Source organism: Morus notabilis, unplaced genomic scaffold (assembly GCF_000414095.1).
Source record: "Morus notabilis unplaced genomic scaffold, ASM41409v2 Scaffold1260, whole genome shotgun sequence".
Classification (NCBI taxonomy): domain Eukaryota; kingdom Viridiplantae; phylum Streptophyta; class Magnoliopsida; order Rosales; family Moraceae; genus Morus; species Morus notabilis.
In genome coordinates, this window is record NW_010361013.1 from 12,274 (window position 1) to 23,126 (window position 10,853).

Consider the following 10,853-nt stretch of genomic DNA (forward strand, 5'->3'; position numbering starts at 1 on the left):
CAGAAATCCAAATTTCTTCTCTCTATCATTCAACCAAATCAAATCATATTGAAAACGATGGCCGATTCGGAGCCCCGAAAAATCCGAAACATCTGCATACTGGCCCACGTCGACCACGGCAAGACGACTCTCGCCGACCACCTGATCGCCTCCTCCGGCGGCGGCCTCCTCCACCCCAAGCTCGCCGGCCGCCTCCGCTTCATGGACTATCTCGACGAGGAGCAGCGGCGCGCCATCACCATGAAAAGCTCCTCCATTGCTCTCCGCTTCAACGACCACTCAATCAACCTTATCGACTCACCCGGCCACATGGACTTTTGCAGCGAGGTCTCCACCGCCGCCCGGTTAAGCGACGGAGCCCTCGTCCTCGTCGACGCCGTCGAGGGCGTCCACATCCAGACCCACGCCGTCCTCCGCCAGGCCTGGATCGAGAAGGTAAGCCCTTGTCTTGTTCTCAATAAGATTGATAGGTTGATTACCGAACTTAAATTGACTCCAATGGAGGCTTACACTAGGTTGTTGAGGATTGTTCGTGAGGTTAATGGGATTATGAGTGCGTATAAGTCGGAGAAGTATTTGTCCGAGGTCGATTCCATACTCGCCTCGAGGCCGTCTTCGGGCGAGGTTGGGGAGGAGAGTGGTGTTGAGTTTGTGGAGGATGATGAGGAGGATACTTTTCAGCCCCAGAAGGGGAATGTGGTGTTTGCGTGCGCGTTGGACGGGTGGGGTTTTAGTGTTCATGATTTCGCGGAGTTTTACGCGTCTAAGCTTGGAGCCAGCGCGGCTGCGTTGCGAAAGGCTTTGTGGGGTCCTTGGTACTACGATGCCACGAGTAAGATGATTGTGGGGAAGAAGGGGATGGGTGGAGGGAGTAAAGCTCGGCCCATGTTTGTTCAGCTTGTGCTTAAGGAGCTCTGGCAGGTTTACCAGGCGGTGGAGACTGACGGAAAAAAAGGATTGCTTGAGAAGGTGATTAAGTTGTTTAATTTGAACGTACCGCCACGTGAGCTCCAAAACAAGGATCCGAAAGTTGTGCTTCAGGCAGTGATGAGCCGTTGGCTTCCTTTGTCCAATGCAATATTATCAATGGTGGTCAAGTGCATGCCTGACCCAATTACAGCACAGGCGTTTCGTATTTCACGCTTGCTTCCAAAAAGAGAGGTTTTGAATAATGGGGTTGATTCTAATGCACTTGCCGAGGCAGAGCTTGTTAGAAAATCAGTTGAAGCTTGTGATTCGAGGCCTGAAGCTCCTTGTGTTGTTTTTGTGTCTAAGATGTTTGCTGTCCCGGTGAAAATGCTTCCTCAAAGGGGCCCCAATGGGGAAGTCCTAAACAATTTCGCCGATGAAGGAGAAGATGGTGCATCTGGGGAGTGCTTTCTTGCATTTGCGAGAATCTTTAGTGGTGTTCTTAAAGCAGGACAGAGAATTTTCGTTCTTTCAGCTCTATATGATCCATTAAAAGGGGAGTCGATGCAGAAGCATATACAGGCGGTTGAGTTGCAATCTTTGTATCTAATGATGGGCCAAGGTTTGAAATTTGTGCCGGCAGCACATGCGGGGAATGTTGTGGCAATCAAAGGCCTGAGCCACCATATTCTTAAAAGTGCAACCCTTTCTTCCACAAAGAACTGTTGGCCTTTTTCAAGTATGGTATTCCAAGTTGCTCCTACTCTTAGAGTTGCAATTGAACCTTCTGATCCAGCAGATATGGTTGCATTAATGAAAGGTTTAAAGCTTCTGAATCGAGCAGATCCATTTGTAGAGGTCACAGTTTCTGCGAGGGGAGAACATGTTCTGGCTGCAGCCGGAGAAGTCCATCTTGAGAGATGCATAAAGGATTTGAAGGATAGGTTTGCTAGGGTAAGCTTGGAAGTCTCACCACCTCTTGTCTCCTACAAAGAGACCATTGAGGGAGAGGTATCTAATACTCTTGAGAATCTAAAATCCCTAACTGGGAGCTCAGATTATGTTGAGAAGACCACACCAAATGGAAGATGTGTTGTTCGGGTACAAGTCATGAAGCTACCGCCTTCTTTAACTAAGGTTCTTGATGAAAGTTCTGATTTACTTGGAGATATTATTGGAGATAAGGCTGGACATGCGAATAGAAGTTTGGAAACACAGATATCAAACGTTGCAGAGGATGAGAATCCTGTAGAGTCCCTAAAGAAACGCATAATGGATGCCGTGGAGAGTGATATTTTGTCCGGGAATGAAAATGACAAGGAGCATGCAGAAAAATGCAAACGAAAATGGCTAAAGCTTCTAAAAAGGATCTGGTCACTTGGGCCTCATCTGATTGGTCCTAACATCGTCTTTACTCCAGACCCTGAAGGAATGAGTACTGACGGGTTTATTCTCATTCATGGCGCCTCTCACATATCTGAGAAACTAGGATTTGCAGATGATTCTGGCCCCTGTGCTACAGCAGATAGGCCATCTTCAGAAGTAACTCAAGCATTGTACTTTGAAGGAGAGCGTCTTGAGAGCAGTGTTGTGTCTGGATTTCAACTTGCTTCGGCAGCTGGACCCTTATGTGATGAACCTATGTGGGGTTTGGCATTTATTGTTGAAGCATACATTTCTCCATTGACTGCACATTCTGATGAATCTGAAATTTCCCATCAGCACTCTGAACAATATGGTATCTTCACTGGACAGGTTATGACAACTGTTAAAGATGCTTGTAGGGCAGCTGTGCTTCAAAAGAAACCACGGCTCGTGGAAGCAATGTACTTTGGTGAGTTGAACACACCAACTGAATATCTGGGCCCTATGTATGCCGTACTTGCACGGAGGAGGGCACGAGTTCTGAAAGAAGAAATGCAGGAAGGTTCACCACTGTTTACAGTCCATGCATATGTCCCTGTTTCTGAAAGCTTTGGTTTTGCAGACGAACTTAGGAGGTGGACTTCTGGAGCTGCTAGTGCCCTTCTTGTGCTTAGTCACTGGGAAGCCCTTCCTGAGGATCCTTTCTTTGTACCTAAAACCGAAGAGGAAATTGAAGAGTTCGGTGATGGTTCTAGTGTGCTCCACAATACAGCGAGAAAGCTCATTGATAATGTAAGACGACGAAAGGGCCTTCCAGTTGAGGAAAAAGTAGTACAGCATGCAACAAAGCAGAGGACCCTGGCTCGTAAGGTGTAGCTGTTTTTTGCTTTCTTCCAGCCACCTTGTCACATTATTGGTATGTAAAAGAATTTCTAGTATAATTATGTTGACTTGCGATATCTTTGTGACTCATCAAAATAACACGTGACTCATCAGATCAGACTGTAAATCATACTTGTTTTCCTTTTACTTTCTTGTGACAAAGGTGTTTTGTGTAACTGCGGTGCAGAGTCCCAAGTGGAAAACAGACTCTAGAACAAGAAAGTTTAAACAAAGGTATATTGATGAGAGAATGCAACACTATCGGTGCTGACAGATGAAAGAAATGGGGTTTTGGCAAAAAAACATCGTTTTTAGTTCACCCGTTCTGCATCGTGCATTTACTTGAGATGGTTGTAGAAGAGAGGCTTGTATGTGCAATTGGTATGCTCTTCCTGCATTTACTTGTTTCATGAAGCTGCAAATATGTTAAGCCAAGAACGTTAATTACTTTTTTAGGCAGCTTACACGCATTAATGTTTTTCCTAGAATTTTGTTTCCTGCTTTCCGTATGAAAGGTTATTATCTATTGAATCTTTCGTTTCTAACTGGTAATGAGTATATAAAGTATCAAGTAATATTGCATATCTTTCTGCTCAAGGATGGAGATGGACTTCTAGCCCAACAGCAGCAGTTTTCAAGAAGAAATGCTCTCATATCAGACATTTATGGAAGCCTGCTGGATTAAATAGTTGAGGAAAGGCTGGTAAATCACCTATAATCTGCGGCTAGTCAGACCTGCAGAATTGGAATTGGACTGTGAAATTCAGCATGTTGAATTCCCATGTAACAAAGGCTTTCTGAAGGTGGAAATCCTAAAATTTAAGAGTTAGAAAATGTACAACTGGTTCTTGTTGTTTTAAGAAGCATTTGTGAGAGGCAACTGGATATCTAGGCGGTGTATCTTAGAGCTTTCTTTATGCTGTTGATTTAATTTTGACCCAGTTTCCCCACATTTTTCACGTAGTCAGCAATACATCTGTTGCATTGGTCTGTGATTCTCGATCAGTGAGTTTTTTTTTTTTTAAATTCTTTAATTTACTTATTCAGTTTCCAACACTTTTTTTTAAAAAATTTTAAACTTCATTCAGTTTCTAACTGGATAGGACGGCCATGTTTGTTTATGTTTTTATTTCCATTTTTACGTTTTTCGAGATTAAAAAATGAAAATGCAAATGTAAAATGCGTTTGGTGTAAAAGTCTTTAAAAAATAAAAATAAAAACGTTTTTGTCTTTTCTGAAAAACTGAAAACGGTTGAAATCCGTTTTCATATTCTCCTTTTCATTTTCTCCCTCGTTCTTCACTCTCTTCTCCGATGCCCTCTTCTCTCTCTATCTCATTCTTTCTCCCCTTCTCTCTCATCAACCTCGTTTCTCTCTCTATCTGTCGCCTCTTTCTCTTCTCCCTTCTCTCTCTCCACACCATCGCGACGAATCTCCAAAACTTTTTTTTTTTTTTTTTTTCCTTTTCTTGGGCAATTTTCTGGTTTTAGATGGGGAAAAAAATGACCGAGTCCCAGCCCTGACGAGCCCCACCCCCATGCGACTCATCTCCGGCGAGCCCAGATCTGCAGCCACCGATCCCACCCGCGCGACGCACCTCCTGAACTCAGAATTTGATTTTGAGATATTAATCTGTTTGGTTTCATTGAATAACTAGAAATGGTTGGTTTTGATATGTGATTTTAATTTTAATTTTGGTAGATCTGGGTTTTTGATGAAGGGGAAGAAGTTGTTTAATTTTGGTATTCTTCTCCGAAACTTGTTTGGATGGAGTTTTTGAGTCCGACCCGATTGGAAGAGCTTGGATTGGAGTGAGGATGTTCCTCGACTTCCATGGCCGTGGCTTCTTCTTCCATGTCACTCTCGCTTTGTGTTTCTTGCCAAAGTGGAGCTATGAGCTATGGAAAGGGAAGGGAAGGAAAGGCAGAACTCGGAAGCAGAGAAGAAAAACTTGCGATTTGTGTTTGGTTATTGGTTTTAAGGTTTTTTTTTTTTTCAATTTTTAAAAGTTTTAAATATTTTTATTATTGTTTTTAAAATTTTAATTAAATAAATAGAAGTATATAAATGACATTTCACATTTTAAAAAAAGTATACATGTTTTTAAAAATTAAACTACCAAACACAGTTTCAGTTTTTTTAAAACAGAAAACAATCTCAGAATAAAATTACCAAACGCATTTTTAGAAATGATTCCAAAATAAAAATAAAAACGTTTTCATTTTCATTTTCATACAAAAAAAAAAACGTTTTGGAACCAATTCCAAACGCACCCGACAATTTCGGCCTAAACATGGACGTGTAATATTAGTGTTGTAATGCTTTATTCGTTTATTTATTTATTTATTATCTTTTCTAAAACTTAAATGTTAGTTAATTGCAAGTTAAAATTTATTTGAGGTCAATTTGTAATTTTTAAAGATTTAAGTGGGAAAATTTTAGAAATCTGGGTCAGAATTTAAATTTAAAAAAAATATAGGGGTCAAAAATAAAGATTTTGACAGTCAGCATGCCTAACCTGTTATTTAGTGCCACTTGGGTGTGTCTCATCCTCACCAGATAGAAAACCCTCACTTTCCCTCTCTCTCTCTCTTCATTTTCTCTCTCTCTCTTTCTCCACGCACGACCGACCAACCTCCGGCGAGATTTCGGCGTCCGTTTTTGACACCTCCCGACTCGTTGGAAAGATCTCGTCGAGCTGAGTCCGGATTGGTGTCTTCCAGCCGCCAATTCCGCCGGACGCCGCCACACTCACCGGCCAAAGTTTTGAAAAACACCCAAACTTCCGATCGTGATATCTTCGCTGTCCGGTGTCCGATCGAGGTGATTCTGGTCCCAATAGACTCAGAGCGAAGAGACGAAGAAAACTATACCAGCAGCACGGCTTGATTCTGACCGGAGCGCCGCCGCCCTCGGATCTCCCTTCTTCGGCCGCCGTGAACGACACTGCCCAGCCCATTAGCTTTAGAAGGAGTCGGTGAGTCGTCCTGGGCTACCAGCTGTGGTCACTGTCGCCGCCTTGCTGGAAAACGAGCCGCCGCCGCCGTGAGAAAAATGGGAGGATGGTTCCGGTGAACTAGCCGTTGGATCCTCGTGATCTTGGTGTCAAAATGCTCAGAATCTCACGGGTAATGAAAGCCCTCAATAAATTTTGAAGATTCATGGCTGAAAAACAAAGATTCAAGGCTCGAAATTCGGCAGGAATTGAGGATCTCAATCCGAGTTGTTAGAGGCCGAATTTGGTAAAATTGACACCGCCATTGGATTCAGAACCATCGATTTAGGGGGGGGTAGGACCCAAGTACGCCGCGGGATTCTTCTCCGGGAAGCTCCGTCGCCGCACCGCCACCGCCGTGGCCGGATTCCGGCAAAGCTTCGTTTCTCAACTTTCTGACTTCCGATTGACAATCCGGGATCCGTTTTGAGGTAGGGGTCCTATTACTTAACTTTTGTGGAATTTTATTTAATTTAATTAACTTTGTTAAATATGAGGAGAATGAAATTGGACATTAAACTTCTTTTTTACTGTTATACGATATGACTTGAACAAAACCATTAAGGGGCCCGTCCTGTATTGTACAGCATGGTCAAGAGATTTGACATAAGTTTGGAATCTGACACAAAAGCATGGTTAGGAGAATGTAAACCGGACACGATAGTGTACTAACAGTAGGTGTGGCCGTTCACCATCCCTGGGTATGGACCCAAAAAGGTAAAAGAGTGGAGAGGTGATGACGCTCTCTGGGGTTGAGAATCCCCAAGGTTATTGTACAGTGCTTGCGTCTTGGTGAGGGCTCGAAACGACAGTTCACCCTTGCCTGTGGTTCAAGAACTGATCTAGTAGGGACCCCGAGATAGAGCTCCTTGCTATCAGTGCCTCTGAATCACAGCGCCCTTCGGGGGTTTTTCGTCACGAGCGTACGGATTGAATTATCTCACTGACACTGATAATTTGACTCATTATACATAAAACATAAAAACTACTAACCATGCAGGTTTAATTGGAAAAATACATAAAACTAAAGGTGAGTATTAGTCATCCTACTGAGCATTCTATGCTCACCCCTTTTCTCTTCCCATTCCCAGGCGGTGTACAGTGTATTCTTTCGGACGAGGAGTAGACGTCTCACAGTGCGCACGTGTTGGAGACCTATCCCTTCTTTTGGTCTTCTTCTTCCATTATGTAAGATTCTGAACTGGGTTGTTTCGATAGGGATGTGACTGATGATGGTTGTATTATTTAAGTATTTTACTTGGTGCTACATTGTATTGTGGATTTCTAGTTTTATATTCTTTGTCGATTTGTGATTTTTAATTATGAGTTTTTCGTTGAAAGTCCCATGGGCACTTGTCGTTTATATTTTGAGGGTTATATTTTATTTTTATTTTCGTTTGTCTCTCGTATTTTATTCTTATTGCGTAACTCCTACTTAGGGGTGTTACACATCATTAGTACGAAATTGCCTGCTTTTCTAACATAAGAGTAATAAAGAGTTATTCAGTAGACTGGTGTAACGTCATTTTGTTTACATGGTACACTGATTCAATAAAACGTTAGTATTTAGATGCTTTAATTGTATCAGTTTCATGTAATTAATTTTTTTTCCTAGTGTGTTTTGTATTAATCATTTAAACTAGTTGAGGCAATTGTTATGGTGTCCAATTTTAACAAGTTAGTAAAATATCTAAATTTGAGCTTGTACATATCTTACTCTTCCTTTGCTAATAAAATAATTTTTAGTGCACATTCATTGTAAAATCCGTTGTAAAACCAATCTCGTACCTTCTTCATTGACGAATTCAATATAGTAAAGTACATACATTCTTCAATATATATCGGGCCAGAACAAGACAAAATGAATCTTATATGTATATGTTTCAATATAAAGAAGAATATATAAACCAAAATACTATCACTTGCTAATGTCATTGACCACTTGGAATACAAAGAAGTAATAACTAATAACAATACAATTAATAAAAGACATCATCCATGATATTGACGTTTATGAATGCAATTGTTATAAAATTAATTCACATTATTTGTTAGTAAATATTTGGGATAGTTCTTGAGAATATGTAGGAACAACAAATGCTACTGATCCAATAAGTTATTCCAAAACTGTTCTGCCGAGTAAAGAGATCGGAAAATATCTCTCTTTATTTTATAAATAGGATAAATTTTATTTTTGCCCCGTGAATTTTGGTCTCTTTATCACTTTGTCCTCTTGAACTTTAAAAATTGTTCTGCGCAGCACCTGAACTCTGAAACGTTAGTCACTTTACCCTTTCTGTTTATTTGACTAATGGATTTGATGAGGTGGCAGCCATTGGAGGGGTAGTTTAATAAATTATTTGTATAAATATCCCATAAAGTATATACCATATTTCAAAATGTCTCATGATCTATAAAAACACATTAAAATACCCCTAATCTTTGAAAAACATAATAAAATAATAATTTTACTGATGTGTCATGTCATTAAAATTAATTAGATATTAAAGTATAATTTAATCAATAAAAGTGATTAAATATTAAAAAATAATCATAAATATAAATATAAAAATGCTTCACTTTGAAAAATCCAAAAATTAAAGAATTTTTTTGCAAAAATTAAAAAACCCAAAAGAAAAGAGGGAAAAAAAATAAAAAACCTTCAACCTCTTCAGTTCTCGAAGTGCAAATTAAAACAAATTTTTTCACTTAAAAGAGGTAGAAGGTTTTTTGATATTAAAAGAGGAAGAAGGTTTTTTTATCCGCTTTTTTTATATTTTTTACTTGTCTTTTAAATTTTTTGAATTTTTACTGACATGCTATATCAACTAATATTTAAAAAAAAAATGAAAATCCTAAAAGACAATTTAAAAATCAAAAAATTCCTCTTCAAGGAAAAATGTGTCTTCATATGCACTTTTCAGAGTAATAAGGTTTTTCAAAAAAAAAAAATCTTCTTTTCCTTTAGGTTTTGATTTTTTTTTTAAATAGTTCAATTTATTTAATTTTTAAAATTTTTTGAAGTGAAGCATTTTTATATTTATTATTCATTATTATTTTTAATATTTAATTACTTTAATTTATTCAATTAGAATTTAATGTCTAATTAATTTTTAGTGACATGAGACATCAATAAAACTGTTATTTTATTATGTTTTCCATAAATGGACATTTTGATGTGTTTTGATAGATTATGGGACATTTTAAAATATGATACATACTTGAGGGGGAATTTATACAAATAATTTATTAAACCACTCCTTCAATAATTGCCACATCATCAAATCCGTTAGTCAAATAAACAGAAGGGGCAAAGTAACTAACGTTTCAAAGTTTAGGAGGTGCGTAGACCGATTTTCAAAGTTCGGGGGGCAAAGTGACAAAGAGACCACAATTCAGGGGGTAAAAATAAAATTTGTTCTTTATTTAACTTTTCGTGCCTGTTTGGAATCCATTCTGAAAACGTTTTCACATTTTTTGAGGAGAAAAAAATGGAAATCATATGAGAATTGCGTTTGGAGCAATCTTCAACCCAAAACAAAAATGACAACGTTTTTGGCCTTTCTCACAAAATTACCCAATTTTTGAAAATGAATTTGAGTTGTTTTCCTTTTCCCGTTTTCATTTTCTCCTCAATATTTCCTCTAACCTCACCAAATTTGAACCTTTTTCTTGTGATCAACACTGTTCAGAAAAAATTATCTTGGCCGGCCAAAAGCGTCAGAGTCTTCATCGGCGGCGGCCAAAAGCGAATGCCTGCCTTGAGAAATGATATCGGCCGTCGATTTCCAAACGGAGCTTCCAATGTCGTCGATCACTTGGCCGACCGATTCGAGCGACTCATCAGTGACGGTGGCGCCAATCTCGAGCGATGCCGGGAGGTCCTTGACGGCGCAGGAGGAGGCATCACGGATCACTGTCGTCTCCATCCTCGGGCCGGAGCCAAACTCCTCGAGATCCTTGCGGTAGGTGGAAGCGTTGTCGTTTTGGGGCTCGTCGGAGTCAGAGGGCTCCAAGGGTTCGTCAGTGAAGACGGACTAGAAGAAATCCATTGAAGGAGAAAAGACGGACTTGAAGAAATCCATCGAAGGAGAAGAGTTCGTAGGGATTTTTTATCTTTTTTTAGGGTGAAAGAGCGTTTTGTGGAGAGGGAAAGAAGTGGAAATTAAGAATATATCACCAAAACCCATGGGGAACAAAGAAAGATTTAATAAGAAAATTTTTAGGATCAATATACCAAACGGCATTTCTGTTTTTTCTTATATTGAAACAATCTCAGAATAAAATTACTAAATACATTTTCAGAAATGATTTCTGTCTGAGATTGAAAACGTTTTCATTTTCATTTTTATACAAAAAATAAAATTATTTTGAAACGAGTTTCAAATGCATCATTTCTTTGCTAAAGATATTATTCACAAAAAGAAAAATGACAACTGCACATTAATATGAAACCTGGACTGGTTCTTAAACGTTAGTACACCAGTATAACTGGTTGTGCATAGCTCATCCGAGCTGTTACCATTTCTCTTAAGGAGTACTGATGACAGAGGTGGTACTTTTTGTTTTTACTGATAGATAACAAATGAATTAATAATTATTTGCATAAAAAAATGCAGTAAATTGTCATCCTCGTATATTATACAAAAAAGCTTTGAGAGTAGTTCAATCAACTTTGTTAGAACTTTGAAGATTTCGGCAA

The 10,853-nt window shown here is 39.2% G+C and overlaps 1 protein-coding gene across 2 annotated transcripts; it reads left to right on the forward strand.

The window, feature by feature from the left end:
• Nucleotides 1-6: 6 nt before the first annotated feature.
• Nucleotides 7-4,119, forward strand: LOC21386190 (elongation factor-like GTPase 1). Of its 2 annotated transcripts, XR_002902180.1 has the most exons (3): nucleotides 7-3,190; nucleotides 3,344-3,537; nucleotides 3,755-4,119. XR_002902180.1 is itself a non-coding variant. In XM_010097829.2 (2 exons), exon 1 carries the CDS (start codon nucleotides 58-60, stop codon nucleotides 3,148-3,150), a length of 3,093 nt encoding a protein of 1,030 aa, XP_010096131.1. In that variant the 5' UTR covers nucleotides 7-57; the 3' UTR covers nucleotides 3,151-3,190; nucleotides 3,344-3,740. The 2 variants fall into 2 exon arrangements, 1 of the variants encoding a protein (XP_010096131.1); XM_010097829.2 differs by lacking the exon at nucleotides 3,755-4,119 and having other exon boundaries at nucleotides 3,344-3,740.
• Nucleotides 4,120-10,853: the final 6,734 nt, after the last annotated feature.